Below are 20013 nucleotides of genomic sequence, written 5' to 3'. Positions count from 1 at the left end.
CCGCCGACATTATCCTATCCCTCCTCCCGTGTTGGTTAATCAGAGGAGCCGAAGACGCCGAGAGATGTCGAGGAGGCACGCATCGTGGGCGATACTAATGGGTGCAGCATCTGGCATCTCATGATGCAACGTGCGATGCCTGCGGAATGGGAAGTTGATGGCGGTGGCGGACGCGAGCCTGTGCCGGGGAAGTCGCCGTCCAAGGATGGTGCGGTGGGGATGTCACCATCCCAAGAGATTCGGAGCGCGTCAGACGAGCAGCGGTAGTTGCTCCCGTTGAGAAGATGACCTCCTCCGCTGTGCCACGTGGTGATGGGCCTCCGACACTGCTGGTGTCGGCAGGGGCTTGCTCGCCACCAGAGAGTCGGATCCGCGAAGGTTCCGCCCCTCGGTCGTCGCCTCCATCATCGCTGCTATTGGTGCTGTAGCACGACAAGTCTCAGAGCAGCACTGAAGACTCGGACTCGGACAGTCCGAGAGTGTCACTTGCCGAGAACGAGAACAGATAATTTTAATTACAAAAAATAAAATAAATAATTATAGGGTTAGGAGTGTTTATATTGAATTAAACTTTAAAGATCATATATGCTATAAATATGAATTCTTATTTATGCTTTTTTTTTCTCACCATAATTCTTATTAATTAATGTATAGCAATTATAAAGATAAAATATTTAATGAATATAATTATTTATAACCTAATAACCGAACAAATTTAATCTTAGTCATAATCAAACGCAAGCTCTTATAGTAATATCATCTTAATGATTTTATTGAAGGCGTGATGGAGTCATGACTAACTTTCTTAGTCAGTACCACGTTGGCAAATGCCACGTCGACTCCACATCAGGATACCGTATTTATGAGCCAAAAACAAGCGGCGGTGACGGCGCCTCATTACATTGACGGCATAACATGTGATGTTTTGGACTCACAAATTGGTTTATGAATGCATGCATCATGCAACAACTGCTCTCTCTCTCTCTCTCTCTCTCTCTCTAAGCCAAGAACAGATATAATATAAGAAATTTGATATGTGTGACTTGGCGCCATGCAGGAAGGAGTTGAAGACAGTGCACTTGGCATGCATGTGTAGAAATAATAAACAAGACAACAACGACATGGATTTAGATAAGGAGATAGGAGCAAAGATTCAAAAGGAATAGGACATAACTTCAAAATCGACCCTTTACGTTGAGTAAGTTTTGATAATTTCATAGAATTATTCTAGTTAATGGGATAATCTTTTAATATTTTAAATCCCCTGTTATATATTTTTATTTTTATTAACTTAAGCGTCGAAGAAGCTCATTATCAAATATATCATTGACTTAGTTTTGTAAGATCTTACTGATTCCGTTTGAACTCTATCGTCCTTCACGTCGAGCAATAATATTCGACTTACAACATCTTTTTATTTGTTATTGAAAGAAAAAAATGTTTGAATTATTTGTTAAATAGTTCATATTTTTATCTTACATTAATTTTTTCGATATTGAGTGAGTCTAGCATATGTTGACATATTAATTAGGATTGGGTCTAATATTTAATAATAAGATAGCACTCATCTACATTGCAAGTATGTGGAGTTACCTACGAGTTTTCACTTCTTAAAAAAGAATTAGCTGTTAAATATAATAGAAGTTTCCTAAACATCAATATAATCACTTCTAATTATTAGTTTGTTCGAGTTAAAAAAAAAAAGGTTGGGTAAGCCATTTAAATATTACCAATGGAAACAATCTTTTTAAATATTTAAAGATAAGACTTCGTATATTATATAATCAAATTTTACATAATTTCAAGTTTCAAACAACACTTATAATAAAAAAATGATTAACTAGAATGATATATATTGAGAAGGAGAATAAGTCATGCCATGAAACTTTGCCATAATTGATTCTCTATATTAAACTAAAACTAAAGAGATGATACATTATCGATTAATCATCCATATCATCATGACGAGAAAGGTAATTATAAGTTTCTTTCTTTGTGCTCATTACGATTATTTATGAGGAGAAAGATAATCATAATTTTTCTTTCTTTGTGCTCGTTACGATTATATATAAAAGTTTATCTTTAATATAGAAAAATAAAATTTTTTTTTAATATTTCATATTACTAACTTAAGTATCAAAGAGTTTGATCGGATAACTTTTCGTAATCTCGATTTTTGTATAGTTCATACTTAAGAAGAAGTTGTATGTTTCTATGTTAGAGTCTGAACCATGTCATCTTATATTAAAACGTCGATGATATTTTTTTTTTGACGTACTGGATTCTTTGCTTCTAAGGGAAGAAGAAGAATCAGTTTTTATTTATGGGTTCTGTTCTCATTCAAACATGGATGACTTTGCTCACTCTTCACACACGCTTTCGGAAAGCTGAGAAAGAGACCAATCTAACTTTATTGATCGTTCTTCTTTGTTTGGTAATCTTGCAACGATCGACATTCGCTGACCATCCCATCGTGCTTCGTTTTCTAGCTTTAGCGAAAGGCTACGCGGTTAAAGAAAAGAAAGGGCGATGGAAGGAATATAGCATCTTCTTCTCGCAACGATCACTTGTGATGATAGAGGATTGATGGAATCTCATTTCATGTTGTTGTGATTGGACTTACGGAAATAATAATAATAAATTCTCATTTCAAGATTTTGCTAAAAGTTTTTATCAGTCAATCGGTTGATATCTTCGATTAATCGATTAAAAATAATTCTCTCTATTATGAAGAGATTTTCGATCATATTTTTCTAGATTTTTATTAAAAATGAGCCAATCGAAACAACAAATGTATTCATTATCTTTGAACAAAAAAATTTGAAATATTTTTTTTTTTATTTTTGCTTTCTATGCATAAACACTACAACAAAAGATTTTTAATCATGTTTTTCTAGATTTTTATTAAAATGAGCCAATGGAAACAATGAATGTATTCATTATCTTTGAACAAAAAATTTGAAATATTTTTTATTTTTTTTATTTTTTGCTTGTTATGCATAAACACTATAACAAAAAAATAAAAAAGGTTTTTTTATTTGTTATGATACCTCAACAAAGATCAATGTTACAAATATTAATATTTGATGGTTTGAGAATTTATTTGATGTATTTTCATAATTAAAATATTAATATGATGAAAATATATTAGATTCATTTTTTTGAAAATTAAGGGTTTGATGATGATCGCATTGAGAAGACAATTTCATAAAAGACCTTACGACGGTTTAATAAAGTCTTTAATATTATGTTAATAAAGGATATAGGTATTAGATGAAACATGATTATCCAAATTGAATACTCTCGAAGCTATTCAGAGTCTAATTTTATATTTGTTTCTTTGAGGTATTGTCAAATTGTAAATTTAAAACCACTAATTAAGTATGTATTTTGAAATGCCAATATGAAATTATTTTTTATATTTTAACTTTAGAATTATTATATTTATAAACATATATTAATATCAAGCATAGTATCACATATAGTATGGTCCACGATAAATATATACTGAAACATGATACTAAGGTGTCGATCACTTTATATCGAGGTGTCGGTAAATCGACATGAAAATATATACGATAAATATATTTCGCTATCAAACCGGTAAAATAAACAGCAATCACTTACATCATAATAGATTAAAACCCAAATAACAACTAAACATAAACCACACGATTCACCCCTTCCCCGACCAAACTCAAATCGGCTCGATTTCTCGGAGAACAATGTGAGGTCAAAAAAGAAATATCTTATAAATCTTTTATATGATATATATATATACACACCTTTTTAAATTAATTATATATATATATATATATATATATATATATATATATATATATATTATATTAAGTATGGATGGCGAGGGTTTTTGCGAGTGTTATTTAATCCCCTCCCTCAGCGGCCTATCCGCTCCATCTTCCGCTCTTCTTACCGCGGACGGGACACGGGAGGAGGGAGGCGACCGGGAGCGAGCGGGAACCTCTTGGCAGCGCCTCCCGCTCTTCTCTCGCGTCGAGCTTTGACGTTCTCTTTCTCGCGTTCGCGCTTCTTCTTTGATTCCTTTGGGTTCCGCTTGTGACGAGGGAGATGAAGTACGTGGTGGTGACGGGGGGAGTGGTGAGTGGATTGGGGAAGGGGGTGACGGCGAGCAGCATTGGAGTTGTCCTCAAGGCATGCGGCCTCCGCGTTACCTCCATAAAGATCGGTACATGCCTTCCCTTTCTCCTCGAATCTGCACCCAAGTTTTCTCCTTTTTGTTGTTCCGTTGGGGGAAAAAGGAGTTTTTTCCCTCTTCTCTTTGTCCTTTTTCTGTAATGAGGCTTGCCTGCGATGTGAGGCATCATCAGCGTCGATGCTTGCCTCCTATTCTCCTAAAATTTTCACCATTCTTGTTCCTCCTGGATAAAAGAGGGTTCCTTTTACGAGTTTTGCCTGGGATGTGAACATCGTCGGAAAAGAATACCTTTTGCCCACCGTTTCTTTTGGAATTTCTGCCGTCTTTGATCTTTTTGCCCTCTCTCCGGCGTGGGATTAACCTTAATGAGGTTCTCTTGGGTCACGAGTGGTTTTTGGCCTTTGTGTTTTCGTCTCAATTTCTATTAGACGTGGTCTTTTTTTTATTTTAATTTGGGGTAAAGATCGTATTTTTGGGCAGCAATTGATGGTCATACCTTCCAGTGGCAAGTGGACATGAGTCTTGGTTTTATGTTGATCTTGCTTTTATTATTTTGGACGAGACTCTAATGATTTAGCATGCTCTTAGTCCTTTGTAATTTATCAATGTTAGGTTCTATCAATAACAGTGATACAGAGCCAAGACAAAATAAAGAAGGGATAAGGATGTCTCATTCGTCTATGCCTTCTTCATTTGCCCATTGGTAGAGGGTTTCTGTAGTCAATCCTCAAATATAAACCAATGGGTTCCACCGAATACGGCTTTCTGACTCAGGTCGACATGAGAAACAAAACCAAGCTTTCATATGACTTACATGTTCCTGCTTAGGTCCTATGCAACTATTGTCTCTGCTTTTTCGGTTGTTTTTGATGTCATTTCTTTTCTTTCGTTTGACAGAGCTGACTTGTGTTTGTTGTTTATGATGGAATTTCTGCAGATCCTTATTTAAATACTGATGCTGGGACGATGTCACCTTTTGAGCATGGGGAAGTATTTGTCTTGGATGATGGTGGTGAGGTAAAGAGATTTTGCATGTTTACACGTCTGTTGTGCTTCTTTGTTACATAACGACCTTCATCGACCCTAACTGGCCATCAAATACACCACTTGATTATTATCCAAATTATATAAGTCCTGCCTTGTTTCTCAATTTCTCAAATGAATCTTTTTTTGTGCTTTACATAATTGGTGGTTTGTAGGTGGATTTGGATCTTGGAAACTATGAAAGGTTCCTTGATATCAAGTTAACTCACGACAATAACATCACTACTGGGAAGATCTATCAGGTACTCGTCAATTTTGGCTGTCCTATGTTGATATGTGATTTATGAAATAAGATTTTAACATCAACCATGGTTTTCCCATATCATATCATTTTTAACTTTCTGTACTTTTTTAACCTAAAATTTCATTTTGTTGCTCTTGTGTTTTTTTGTGTGGCAGTCTGTCATTGATAAGGAAAGAAAGGGCGACTATCTGGGAAAAACAGTGCAGGTGTGAATCATGTTAGAATCATCTTCTAGATTATCAAATTTGTCAAACTTTTTCTTAGTAGTCCTGATCATTGTGTTAATTTTCCCTTAAGGTTGTCCCACACATTACGGATGCCATACAAGAGTGGATTGAACGTGTAGCAATGATACCTGTGGATGGCAAAGAAGGACCAGCTGATGTTTGTGTTATAGAATTGGGTGGAACTATAGGTGAAAGTCGCCTTTAGAATTTTTTTAAAATTGAGAATCAAAACAATGTGTTAGTTGGATCCTTACTTTGTGAAGAATTTTATTTTGTAATCTTATGTCATACTTTGCATGGTTGATAGTTGTCTAAGTATGCTAGTGCAACATGCACACACAATTTTACATGCCGTAATATTAACGAACAGTGTTATGTTTGCTAGTGTATGGTCCACACATAATCTTTTCATGCTATAATATTAATGAACAGCATCATGTTGATACAGGTGATATTGAATCAATGCCATTTATTGAAGCTTTGGGTCAATTTTCTTACCGTGTAGGTGAGAGGCTGTACCAGCACCTGCTTGTGATGATGCCTTCAGCATTAACCTTTTTTCTTGTGATTCTTTATGTGATATTCTCTTAATGGTATTGTACAGGTCCTGGTAATTTCTGTCTGGTTCACGTTAGTCTTGTACCAGTTTTGAACACAGTTGGTGAGCAGGTAATAAATAAAGAACAGCTACAGTTTTATGCAAGTGCTGGCAAATCAGTCTTTGTAAAAATTAGTTTATGTAATATCTTTATCCATGATTAAAGACAAAAGTACTTGTATATTCTTCTAGAAAACTAAGCCAACCCAACATAGTGTTCGGAGCCTACGAGCACTTGGACTTACACCGAATATTCTTGCCTGCCGCAGTGCTAAGGTCTGTACTCCATCCTTCTCATCCCGCTGCTATCTCCTTTCAGGCTTCTGCTTAGTGTATCTTATGTTAGTCCCTGATAGTTTTACTTCAATTTTTTGGCAGCCGCTGGAGGAGAATGTTAAAGAAAAGCTTTCACAGTTTTGTCATGTCCCGGTATTTTGAAATCGTGTCATTTGTTTAGTCAACGGTTTAATAGTTGACTTGGTGCTGAATGATCAACCTTCCTCTGTTTAAATTTTTGCAGGTATCAAATATCGTCACTCTTCATGATGTTACAAATATTTGGCACATTCCATTATTGTTGATGGTAGAGTTCTCATACTTCTCAGTGTTATAAATTTTATATATGCAAGTTCAAAGAGATTATTTCAGTCGCTGAAACTTGTCCTATAAATGCATTGTCCTTGAAGGAACAAAGGGCAGATGAAGCTCTCATTAAAGTCTTGAAACTTAAACGGTTTGTATAATGCACTTAACATATTCATTTTCATTTGATTATGCATATTCATGTTGTGATGAGATTCCAAGGCACTTTACAAGTTGTTCTTTGTTTTTGAGTTGTACAGATTTGCCAAGGAACCCATGTTGGAAGAGTGGATGAGAAGAGCAGAAATCTGTGACACTTTACAGGATCCTGTTAGTTTCTCTCTCTCTCTCTCTGATATATATAACATATATTATATATCTTTCTCCCTCCCCCCTCCCTAGAAAGTGCTGTTGCTTCTTTGCCTGCTAAGTGTACTTATCATTGACTTCCAGGTTAGGATTGCAATGGTTGGTAAATATACTGGCTTTGCTGATTCGTACCTCTCAGTATTAAAGGTGAAATATATACATAACTTATGAGATGCTCTCAATGTTCTTTTTTATCTCCATATATGTCGATCTGCATCAATCATTTTGTAAGATGCACCTTTTCTTGCCACCACCATTGGCAGAATTAAGATATGCAGACTAAAGAGTTCTTAGGTGTTTTGAGTTCCAGTAATTCAATTGCTTAGTGGCAAGGAATTAGTTAGAATTGACATGTTTTGTATGTGCAGAACATGTCTGAGGTTTTACGTGTTTTTAGTCTGGAAAATTTTTTGTTCACTTTTTTTTCACATTACTTGGATATTTGTCAAGTTTTTGCATATTTGTATGTATCAGATCTTCTCTATGTAGATATCTAGTTAGATATCATTGATTAGCTTGTCAATCTGTCTGTCAGGCACTTTTGCATGCATCTGTTGCTTGCCAAAGGAAACTGGTTGTTGACTGGGTAGCATCTCCTGACCTCGAAAAACATACAGAAGTAGAGGTTTGCTTGTCATGTTTACCCAATCTTCTTTTTCCTTTTAGCTATACATTGGTTTTCTTACCCAAAAGATTTGGTTATTTGTTTCTTACACAGGCACCTGAAGTTCATAAAAAAGCATGGGATCTATTAAAGGTGAGTATCTTCCTCTCTATCTTGAATTCTCAGAATCCGCATTAAGAGTGTCATTGTTATATTTAGTGGTTCAAGATTTTTGCTGTTTCTGCTAGTCATCTCGACAAACTTGTACTTCAGGCTGCAGATGGTATACTAGTCCCAGGAGGTTTTGGAGACAGAGGGGTGGAAGGAAAAATTCTTGCTGCTAAATATGCTCGTGAACACAAAGTGCCATACCTTGGCATTTGTCTTGGGATGCAGATTGCTGTAATCGAGATTGCTCGTTCAGTTTTGAACTTGCCAGATGCAAACAGCACAGAGTTTAACCCTGATACAACAACCCCATGCGTTATTTTTATGCCTGAGGTAAGTAAATATACTGGATTTTCTTATCTTGCTTTGTAGATGTGTTCTGTTACCTTACAGATCTTGCATGCTATATAAAGGGATCAAAAACTCATATGGGAGGGACAATGAGACTTGGATCAAGGAGGACATATTTCAAGGTTCCCAGCTGTAAAGCTGCAAAGTTGTAAGTGTAGATATTCCTGTTGAGTTTTTGTTTTCTTTATAATTTTCAATTATATATTTTTTTCTTGTTTCATAGGATGACAAACTTCTACTTTTCTCTCTTTTACTAGGCACAGCAATGCCAGTTTTGTTGATGAACGACATCGTCACAGATACGAGGTTAGTTTAATTATAAGTCAGCAGTACAATGTTCAAATGTTATGCTCATACTCTAGATGCCAATTTTGCTGTTATTTTTACAGGTAAATCCAGAGATGGTTCCTGAGTTTGAAAAGGCTGGCCTTGCCTTTGTTGGTCAAGATGAAACAGGAAAGCGAATGGAGGTATGTACTTGACAGAGTTTCTTGTGGGTCTATGATCTGTGAACCTCCTTGGTGATATTTAAAATAAATTGATGTAGATCATCGAGTTGGCTGATCATCCTTATTTCATCGGTGTGCAATTTCATCCGGAGTTCAAATCTAGACCTGGAAAACCATCTGCACTTTTCTTAGGTACTGTCTCCGTAGAAGTTAGATTGCTCGGCTTCATGTCAGTACAAGTGAATCGAATTAAAATGTAACTCTTACGAGTTTGTTTGACAGGACTCATAGCGGCCTCATGCAGGCAGCTGGACTCTTTGCTGAGACACATTCTTCATCGTGGCAACTTAACATCAAGATGTATCTCAAACACTGGTCCTATCTCAACAAAGGCTTACCAGAATGGGAATTTAAAGAAGCATACCAAGAGCCTAGCAAACGGAAACTTCCATTCCAATGGCAATGGCGTGCACGCATGACGACTTGAGCCGATTGACAGGGATATTGTGTTCTTATGATTTTGTTGTTTTGGCCATGTTAATATTTGTTCTTGTTCAATTCACCCTCTACGATTGATCGAGAAATGGAGTTTTGCTTCTCAAACTCGAGGGATTGGCCGGTCTTGTTCCGACTATTTTAGCGAGGAACAGCCTAGTTCTTGTTGCAGTCACTGATGGTGAGATGTGTTTGATCTTGTTGAGAGGAGTCTCAGTTTCCTTATCTGTATATTAACTATGACTTCCATTTTGTTGCTCAATATACGGGAAATAAAAATGCTTTAAATTCTAATGCACACTGATTGGTGCAAGATCTAGTCATAAACAATGAGCGCAGTTCTGTATGTTGATGGTTTAATCTGTAGTTAAAGGAGGATTAACTGCTGCTTTAAGCATCTCACTTGGCATCACTGCAGTACGTACGATTTTTGGCTGGAAGCAAACGCAGTCTTTAAGCTACGAGTTCAAAGCAGTCCGGCGATGGAAGCCTCACTGCTGCCTGCAGAAGCCTCTTACTCTGCTGGTGATCAGATTTGGAATGCTGTGTGTTACGTTCGTAGTGAGAGAAGAGCGAAGAGTGACACCTTTTACTGGTGATTCGATGAACTCCTGGGATCCACCGTTGTACCCAATGATTGATGGAGTAAATTTTTGAGTCTCGATTTCGTGGGACTCTTTGGAGATGGAATTCGACCGGAAATTTAGACCGCTGTGGACCGCAATCGAGCCATACAATTGACGGTCCGACGTATCAATAACTGGCCGACTCGTGCGATCCGTGAGTGACTCCCTCCCCTTGGCTGCGATAACTCTAGCCGAGGCGGAGGCAAGGGAAGAAGAGAATGTAGAAGAGAGGATGCGGCGGCGACGGGGTTTTGATCCCTCTTTCTTAAATATTAGGTCTGTTTCTTGACTTCCTTTTCCTTTTTTTTCCTCCGTTTTCCTTCTCATTTCCTACTTTGTGGCTTATGAGTGATCTTCGTTCCTTTCCTCCTTTTTCTTATTTCGTTCAGTGTTAATTATCTTGTACTGTATGCAAGTTTTCTTCCTTCATTCAGTGAATCCTACCAGGTGGCTTAGGTTCTCTATCATTCCTAATGCATTCTTGAAATATGAAACTGTATATAAGTTTTGCTTGCACCTTTAGGTTTTTCTAATCCAATTACATTCTTGAATCAGTTGTTATTTTTCTGATCTTTATTTTTGATAAAGTTGGTTTTTTTAGTGTAATGAGTGCTATCCTTAAAGATTTGTTCTTTTTGTTGGGATTATAGGCAAATATGAAATTGAGATTTTTGTCAACCGAAGGTTGATGATATTTTGATTTCATTTCTGGTGGAACTATCTAGTACATGAAGGAGCAAGACAAACACTTGAATGATTTTAAGATGTAATTTGATGATGACCTGATAAGCACGTGAACAGGCAACACTCAAGTGTGAAGTCACCAGATGTATATCTTCCGCTTGGAAATCTTGTCGAAGACAGAGACTGGCATTGTTGAGTTCATCAAAGGTTGTGATTTGATGACCTCAAGTGTGACGTCTACGCAAATCAGAAAAGATCATTGGTTCAGGAAGATGTCTGAAGAATATGTTAATGTGAAGTTTTAGTTTGGTCTTGTGGTGATCTCTCATGGTCATAAATGGCTTCTGATAGTTGAGCTGCCCAGTGTTTCATTGGATGGTTGATTCTTTTACATGTAATGCACTAACGGTAACTCTTGGATGGATTGATATCAATCTTGTCCTAAGGATTGATCCAGCTCATAAAATACATTGACTTGTTGGATAACGATGTGAGAATAGGCCATTGATCTGAAGTGGAAAATGTGCTGGCCAGTTTAGTCGGGGAACACAGAGAAATAATGAGGTAGTCCCTGGGGATTTATGTCCAATTTAGGGTTTCAACAGTTTATGACAGCTGAACCTAACAGGAGTAGCGGAGAGGATCCCAGGTTGGTTTTGGTTAAGTGTTCCAGTTGTTCTGACATAGAGGTGTTTAGTTCTGCTACATTCTGATCATTGGCTCCTTTTGCTTGCTATGTTTGATACAATTGTGCTACAAGACCTTTGCATATTTTATATGATACTGTAAACGTGCATCGTCGATAAGGAATTCTGACTTTTATGTAGGATTAAGCTCAGTGTTTCTTTTTTTGTGAAGAAAGAGACTATATTAGTTTAGTTGTAGAGTCAGCACAAAAAGGATGGTGTGCTGGAGGATTTCTGCTAGGGTGCACTTCATAGTGAGTGATTACAAATTGTTTCTAGCTTGGTATGCTACATCATGAGCAGATTTGCTATCCTCCCCTTTGATACGGGTTCATCGTGTTCAATCGACATGAGTTGCTAAAGTAAAGCAGTCAGAGAGAGTGGTCTTTATGAGGTAGCTGATGGCTTGTAAGAAGTCCGATTTCACTTTCAGATTGGTGATTCCTCCCTGTTGTGCTCTTAACAATCCGGCAAAAATGGTCATGCATTCATTCGGCTTTGCAAGGAATACGAACCGAAGCTTTGATAGAATTGTCTTCATCACGAATTACGGAACCCAAACCAGCGTATCCAGAACGGGGGCATAGGAGGCATCAGATTTTAAGGAATAAGAACTGTGGTGTGTTGCTGTGGCGATGTGCTGAATTCTTGGCAAACCACCTTCCTTTTCCCTCAGGAGATTTAGGATTCTCTGTCACTATGGCCATAGCTCTATACTCCAAAGTATTATTCAAATTATTATAGATGTTTATTGACACTACCTCTTTCAAGTGCTTATTTAGTTGAATTGGATGAGCTCGAATCAAATTGTATAAATCAGGAACTCTTTAGATTTTTTTGTTCTTTAACTATGATTTTCCTTGGATTTTAGCTGTTTATGTGATTTGCTATGCTTATGATGTAGATGATGTTTTATTGCTCTTGCTCTCTGTATGCTCTTTGTCATGTCTGTGGCAGTAAAGATGAAGAAAGGGTTCCACGGAGTGGTAGATTGATGCATGTCATCGACGAGCAGATTACATCGTGTGGGTCGAGTCTACCATATGAGAGCCATGCGTCAGATGGCACAAAGCTTAACTTTCGCTTTCCTTCAGGTTTGAGGCTTCGTTGTGTAGCTGAGCTATCAAGTTTGAATTGCCTGCCTGTCAACTAGCTTATGTTGCAATCATTATCTAAGCAAAAAAATATTTACCCTAAATCTTGTGTGCTGCATCCCAGAAGATGAAGAAAGAGCATGGTTGCATATCGAAGAACATAAAAGAAGAGAGACCGAAAACAAAGAACAGAGAAAGAAGAGGTCAACCTTACAACGCTAAAAAGGATTGGAGACGTGAACGAACACCTCCGGAGTTCGGGCATCGCATCGCATCGCATGACACTACCGACAAGACGACGAGATCAAACACCAAGCACCGTCCTACGTAGCCGATAGTTACAACTCTACCACCACCACGCTAATGTTGTCCCTGCTTCCTCTGGACAAGGCGAGCTCCGCCAGTATGACGGCGGCCTCCTTAGCTCTGTGTTCTCTGGCGCCGTCAGGCACCTTCCTCACCAGTTGTCCGCTGAGGCATTGCCTCGCGACCTTGCAGACCACCTCGTTGGAGATGACGTCCCACAACCCATCGCTGGCCAGAACCAGGAGCTCGTCTTCCTCCGTCCTGTTCGTCACCGTGACCTCTGGTTCTGCGATCACATATGGTCTCAGGTAATGATCGCCTACAACATGACCGAAACCATCTGTTAAAAGGCAGTCTTTCATGAATCCAGAGTCCACGGCGAGGTCGTACCTATGGATCTAGAAGTGGCTAGAACGCCTGACACACGGTAAACGTCCCAGTTGATGACGATGCCTCCAGCTGCTTCGACTCTCTTCATCTCATCTGGCCTATCAGCCTGTGCAAGAACATGGTCACCAGTGTTATTCTCCTATTGGAACTGAACGGTAAAAGGAATCTGAGATGATGATGAAGTCATGGGACGGTAATGGCGGACAGCGATTTTAAGCAGGTCGAGTTACAGGCGTTTGTATGTGTGTGCTTGTATACCTTGTGGTCCGACGAGAGCGGCACGGCCTTGTCGCCGCGGGAGAGCACGACCCTCGAGTCACCGCAGTTGGCTACCACGATTCGCTCCGGCCCCACGACCGCCACGGACGCCGTCGACCCCACCTCCCTCTCCTTCAAAGCCAGCTCCCCGTCCACCCTCGAGAAGCTCGCGGCCATCACCTCCCTCCACTGCTCCTCCGCCGTCGGCCACTCGCCCAACGCCGCCACCTTCTCCGCCAGCACCACGTGCAGCCGGTCCCGGCACGCCCACGCTACGCTCACTCCGCAGTGCCCGTCGTACACCCCAAAGAAGTCATACGGGGGGGCGGTCCCCAGCGACGCGAACCCGGGCGCCATGGTCACCGCGTCCTCCATCTCCCTCCTCCGCCCAATTAGCGACACCGACCCGTGGGACAAGGAGGGGGCAATTCCCTTGCTCGCCTTATGGGCGTCGGAACCGAAACTCCGGTTCCGGTTCTTGACACGGTTGGTGGGGCAACCTCCTGCGCTGGCTTCGGCCTTTATCCAGCGGAGCTGGAGACGTCGATGGCGGATCGTTTTGTGGTCGTTGCAAGGAATTTTGTCCGGTGACTCGTTGCTCGGGGGCTCCGGTTCACCCTCCATCAGTACTATTACTACGGCAAGCTGCACTGACACTACTATAAGCTACTGCTCGGCCTTTCCGCTTGCTCTCATAGCGACGAAGAAGAAACCACGGGAGTTTCGAGTATAATATAAACCCGAGAGAGACAGAGAGAGAGAGAGAGTGATATGCATGACGAAGAAAGACAACCTCCGATGAAGAGAGGGCCATTGCCACCTCGCAGCAGACTATCTCGACGTGGACGGTTTGCGGATGCAAGAGCGCCGGCGAAGCCGTTCTGGGGGATTTGAATTTTGGACGGGAGCACCGAATCAGCTGCCGACCCTGGGAAAGAGTTCCGGGCCTTCCAAGTGTGGCGATCCCGTCATGTTATGCGTCACCCCAGAACTTGTGCGCCTTCTCCATGTACTACACGTAAGGGGACACGGAGCATTATTCTATGTTCTGATCGAGTACGTGGGCGAGGAGAAGAGGGGAGGACAAATGCCGGATCGGGAAGAGCGGTAAGTGACCCTTGCGGAGTCCGCCTGGGCCTGCAGGTGTCGACGCCGCACCGCCGCTTCCCATGTATGGTAAGGGGGAGCATGTGGCCCAAGGATGGACGAGACTCCTCGCTTTGGAGAAGACGCGGCGCTTGCATGAGAATGATGCAGGGCTGGAAACGGTTGGCTCATGGAAGTATCAAGGAGCTGCGGAGAGGAGGACGAGGGGGAGGGGGAGGAGGTGGAGGGTGGAGAGGAGAGGGGATTGGGGGGCGGGGTGGGAGTGGGTGGGGACGGTTTTGTGGTGGGGTCAGAGAGGTGTCCACTCGGGAGATACCACATAGGGAACGAGGGACGCGGTCGTCTTGGCAGGTGGCAGTCGACCACACCTCAGGTGACTTCCCCTGCCGGACACAATTGGTCTGCTTGCAGCGAGCAGTGGCCAACCATTTAGCACCCATGAAATCCAATGGAGCCCAATTACCAAAAAAACCCGATCCAAAAGAATTCTGTTTCGGATCCAGATCCTCTCAGATAACTTGCGGATCTTAAATCTACCTCAAATAATACGTGTACATCCGATCCATGTGATTACTCCTTTTGGGCTTCATGTTATTCGGAGTCGGATCTTACATGGATCCGACCGATGATCGGCCCGATAATATAAGATGGCTTATCCCCTTCGGCGACAGTCTCTCGGTACGCCGCTCGTCCCTAAAACCTCTCATCCCTATCCTTCCCCCCTGCGGCCGGAGTCAGACGATGCCGGGCCAACTCCTTCCCCTCCGCCCGCTCGACTACCCCGGCCATCGCGGTGCTTCCGTTCTGGGCAGAGCTTTCCCCTTCAAGCTCAAATACCTGGCTCTCTCAGCCAGGCCTCGCCGCCTGCTCTCCCTTGGTCACGATTCCGCTGCTGGCCATCGGAGGACGGGTCTCCTAGTGGAGAGCTCCGGCGCCCCCGGGAAGAGGAAGGCTCTGGTTGAGGAGGACACCCAGGTTGGCGGTTGGTCCGACGACTGGGAGTCCGAGGAGCTGGAACGAGATGGACGGAGGAGCGGTCGGCCCAAGAGTAGGACTAGGGTGAGGGGTGACGGCGGGAATACAAAGCCCTTGGTTCGTGATGCTGCATCCTCTAAGAGGAGCAGGGACAGCGATTCTAAGTTCTTGCAGGTAATCGGTAATGGAAAGAAAAACCAAAACCCTAGCTTGGATGAGTCTTTGCTACGGCGTTCAAGAGGACTTCTTAACAAGAAGAGATCTTTTAGTCATCTGGATGAGGTAGATGAGGAGGAAGAGCGGAATGTTGAATGTGACTCCATAAATGATGCTCCTAATAATGGTGGTAAGATAAAACAGGGGATGTCAGGCAATGCTTCTGGTTCCGCAGCTTCTCCTGAAATTGGACGACTAAGTTCAATTGCTGAAGATGAATCTTACTTAAGCCAGACCAGGTAACATTTCATTGCAATGAGTATGTATGACAAGTGGTTCTTTGGGCCACAGACTGTTAGATTTCTGTACCTTTTGACTTGTTTAAAATTAATAGCAAGATGGTGTTATGATAGCTTCAAAATTGATCAAACAAGGCATCTATTAGTGCAGCATCCAATTTGTATCTTTTGCACATATATTATATACAGTAAACATTTTTTTCCCCTCAAAGTTGCTTTTTGTCTGCTACAGGTTCGAAAATTGTTCCCTTTCTCCTTTGTCGCTTAAAGGAATAGAAGCTGCTGGATACGTGATGATGACACAGGTGCAGGAAGCAACGCTTCCGTTGATCCTTGAAGGTCGGTTGATTCTGCTGTGGCTTTTAGGCTTGTTATTTTTGTCAATCTAGTAACTAAGAATAACAGTTTTAATAGGTTTAATAGATTCAGTGATATTTTTTTTATGCTTAGCAGTGATCTATTTGATTTTATTACATTAACATTGCTGATGTTAATTCTTGAAATTTTTGAATGATCTTGTAAAAATAAATGTTGTCCAATTACATGCCATCTTGTGGGAGAATCTGTAATCTTCATTCATCTATGGCATTTGATTTTACAGCATACGTTGATTTAATTGGTGTGCATCTTGTCATTGTTGGATGAACACAAGTATGAAAATTTGATCAGGACTTGTACCAGTAAAATGTTTGCCCTTTTGATGAACTATAAACAATAAATATCTTTTTCATGATTATCCTTGACAACTGGAAGCCTTAAGTGTTGCATAAATGTGCAGCATAAAATTGACACTGGAGATTCGGTGGCTGTAAAGCTTCAGAGCTAGTTAAAAGAATACTGTTAGCTAATAGATAAAAGTAATGTAAGCAAATAGATGCAAAATATGTGAGAGTTTATCTAAGTGAATGTTGATATATAACTTGAATTTCATTGCTTCTGGCTGTTTCAACTTAATGTTGAACAGGAAAAGGTCACTATCCTACTTAATGTGGGTACTTAAATTATGGATTGTTCCTAAATCATCCAATTTGTGTGGAGAGTTTTACTGGAGAAACTCCTAGTTATTAATATCTAAACAACTAGGGTTGACTTAACAATTAGTTTCTGGACATTAGGTGAAATTAGCTATCCGGATTCCCTCCTTTAAAGTTGTTTTTTAAATTTGATTTTCCTTTTAAATTGATTGGTGGCATCTAATGAACTTTATGCAAATCTACGGTTTGTGCTTATGTTATCAGCTCAAGTGCTAGAATTTATGTTCAAGACCCATCTCTTGTCAGGAAGATGATGTTATTGCTATCTTTCGTACTGTAGGCAAAGATGTTCTTGCAAAGGCAAAGACTGGAACGGGAAAAACTGTTGCATTTTTGGTATTGAATTCAAAATTTCTGTTGCCTGATCCATCTGATGCAATTCCTTTTATTTTATTTGTGGTTTTGTTTGTATCGTTTGCTCATCAGCATTTTCTTATTTATTCTTTGAAGGTTCCAATTGTTTACTAATGAATTTTCCCCAATTATAACCAAATATGAGTTGTTTCTCTGCAGCTTCCTGCAATCGAGGTTATTTCCAGATTACCCCCTCTTAGCCATGATAAAAAAAGGCCTTCAATCAATGTGCTCGTAATTTGCCCGACACGAGAACTGGCGTTGCAAGCTGCTGCGGAGGCTAATAAACTTTTGAAGTATCATACTTCGATTGGTGTGCAAGTGGTAATAGGTGGCACACGACTCACACAAGAACAGAGACACATGCAAGCAAATCCATGCCAGGTGAAATTTTGCAAATGCTTGCAATGAAATGTGAATGTACCTTTTCTAATAGCATGTTGGCATATTATGTTTCTTCTACTTATAAGCATCTGCTGAACAGATTCTAATAGCCACTCCTGGAAGACTCAAAGACCATATTGAGAACACAACAGGATTTGTCAGTCGACTAAATGGAGTGAAAGTTCTTGTTCTTGATGAAGCAGACCGTCTGCTGGATATGGGATTCCGGAATGATATTGAGAAAATTATTGCTACTGTTCCAAAACAGCGGCAAACACTTCTATTTTCTGCTACTGTACCAAATGAGGTATATCTATAGACCTTGGTTCTTCAGCTTTTGCTTCATTGATAGTAAAGTCTTAATGAGTGATGATGTTTAATATCTAGGTTCGTCAAATTTGTCATATTGCCTTGAAAAAGGACTACAAATTTATCAGCACCGTGGATGAAGGTAGTGAAGAGACACACTCACAGGTACTCTTTGCTGTTATAGATGCATGCAGTATAGGTTTCCTCTGTAGATTCACTATTCACCAATTTGTTATTATGCACACATTAATCAGGTCAAACAGATGCATCTGATTGCTCCGTTGGATAAGCACTTCTCTATACTTTACTGTATCCTGAAGGAACATATTTTGGAGGATGCTGATTATAAGGTAACTGAAATCTTGGTTATCCTTGCATTTTTTGCCTTGTCTTCAGCTGTTACATCACTGTATCTTTTGATGGGACCTTGAAGGTGATTGTATTTTGTACAACTGCAATGGTGACAAAGCTTGTCGCTGACCTGCTTACTAAGTTGCACCTGAATGTGCGAGAGATCCATTCAAGAAAACCACAAAATTACAGAACCAGAGTCTCCGAAGAGTTCAGGCAGTCAAAAGGTCTCATACTTGTGAGTTCGGACGTCTCTGCTAGAGGAGTTGATTACCCAGATGTTACCCTTGTTATACAGGTAGCTCATAGTCTTGATTTTTGTTTGCTGTGCCTCATATGATGATTGATTTGTCAATGTTTCATCTCTCATTGACATGCAACATCCTGAATTGATATACCTTGCAATTCTATGAATTATATGGATAATTCTCTTTTCAGGTTGGAAATAAAAGAGATCTATTGATTACTTTCAAATACCAATCCGTCCTTACCACATGCACTATTTGAGGGTGTTATCCTCACAAAAATTGTAAATTTTTTATTTTATTTTGTTGTAGGTGGGACTCCCTGCTGATAGAGAACAGTATATCCATCGACTTGGTAGGACAGGCCGGAAAGGTAAAGAAGGAAAAGGTTTGTTGATTTTGGCACCATGGGAGAAGTTATTTTTAGCAAGTGTTCAAGATTTGCCAATAACTGAGGCTCCAGTGCCTTCTATGGATCGAAGCACCATGAAGGAAGTGAGTGTTGTACATATATTATCTTTATCCTAATCTTGTTAAGAGCATTAGTAACATCATGTGAATATGTAATGTGCTCTGTACTTACCAACTAAGATATATTGGAAAGTAGGAAAAGGAAAAAGAAGAGCATAGAGTTGTCTAGGTTCATGATGGCGGTACTTCTGAAAATTCACGGAAATAAATCCTCTGATAGTAATCTTGTTTTTGCTAGAGTAAAATTACTAGTTCTTTTGCAAAGGATGAACTGATGAACCTCGGTATCGTGCATTATAATGTTGCTCTTTTGCGACCTAGTTGTCTCTCTGCTTGCAGAGGTGATGCTGGTTCGTGCATTGAGATACACTTTTAGTTACTAATACTTCTGTTATACTCATTAAGATGCTGGTTCTTCATGCTCATAATTTCTCTCACATATTTTGTACGTCTAGGTGTTGTCTTATCCAATAACTACTTGTGGCAAGATCTTGTTCACCTTCTGTTTTACATTGTCTGTCTCCCAAGTATTCTAAATCCAAATAATTTCTTTTCGTGTTCGGTCAGGTGGAGCAGGCGCTGCAACTTGTGGAGATGAAAAACAAAGAATCAGCATATCAAGCATGGCTTGGTTACTACAATTCAAACAAGAAAATTGGCCGAGACAAGTTGAAACTTGTGGAACTGGCAAGGGAGTTCAGTCAGAGCTTGGGTCTCCGAGATCCTCCTGCGATACCAAAGCTTATCCTGAGGAAGATGGGCCTTCACAACGTCCCCGGCTTACGCTCCAAGTGACACCATTTCCAATTTTTCATCGTTATCAGCCTTGCTGCAGCTTCTTCTTTTCATGTTCCAGTTGAACTTCAATTACTGCTACACTTGGTGATGCGCTCAGTTGCATTATTGCGTATCAAAAAGTAGAATTTGTTCTTGTAATGACTGCACGTTCAAATGAAGTATACGTCTTCGAGAGCCC

General features: G+C 40.3%; 3 protein-coding genes across 3 annotated transcripts; 2 read left to right on the top strand and 1 right to left on the bottom strand.

Annotated features, from left to right (window-relative positions):
• Positions 1-3903: 3903 nt before the first annotated feature.
• Positions 3904-9606, top strand: LOC135645987 (uncharacterized). The gene is made up of 21 exons (XM_065165000.1): positions 3904-4207; positions 5115-5194; positions 5377-5463; positions 5621-5671; positions 5763-5880; positions 6141-6197; positions 6297-6361; positions 6483-6566; positions 6669-6719; positions 6811-6873; positions 6977-7023; positions 7133-7202; positions 7326-7388; positions 7777-7866; positions 7960-7998; positions 8119-8346; positions 8427-8512; positions 8622-8670; positions 8754-8834; positions 8912-9005; positions 9096-9606. Exons 1-21 carry the CDS (start codon positions 4090-4092, stop codon positions 9290-9292), a joined length of 1818 nt encoding a protein of 605 aa, XP_065021072.1. The 5' UTR covers positions 3904-4089; the 3' UTR covers positions 9293-9606.
• A 3130-nt stretch (positions 9607-12736) lies between these two features.
• Positions 12737-13976, bottom strand: LOC135645685 (probable protein phosphatase 2C 8). Its single transcript, XM_065164317.1, has 3 exons — positions 13353-13976; positions 13095-13200; positions 12737-13023 (listed from the first exon to the last, which is right to left on the bottom strand). Exons 1-3 carry the CDS (start codon positions 13974-13976, stop codon positions 12737-12739), a joined length of 1017 nt encoding a protein of 338 aa, XP_065020389.1.
• A 1149-nt stretch (positions 13977-15125) lies between these two features.
• On the top strand, positions 15126-20013 carry LOC135646120 (DEAD-box ATP-dependent RNA helicase 31-like). Its single transcript, XM_065165300.1, has 10 exons — positions 15126-15889; positions 16122-16228; positions 17204-17259; positions 17437-17661; positions 17762-17968; positions 18049-18135; positions 18225-18320; positions 18404-18619; positions 18879-19061; positions 19605-20013. Exons 1-10 carry the CDS (start codon positions 15201-15203, stop codon positions 19830-19832), a joined length of 2094 nt encoding a protein of 697 aa, XP_065021372.1. The 5' UTR covers positions 15126-15200; the 3' UTR covers positions 19833-20013.

This window comes from Musa acuminata, chromosome BXJ3-8 (assembly GCF_036884655.1).
Source record: "Musa acuminata AAA Group cultivar baxijiao chromosome BXJ3-8, Cavendish_Baxijiao_AAA, whole genome shotgun sequence".
Lineage (NCBI taxonomy): Eukaryota > Viridiplantae > Streptophyta > Magnoliopsida > Zingiberales > Musaceae > Musa > Musa acuminata.
Note: the sequence above shows the minus strand (reverse complement) of the source record. Positions and strands in the feature narration are given on the sequence as shown.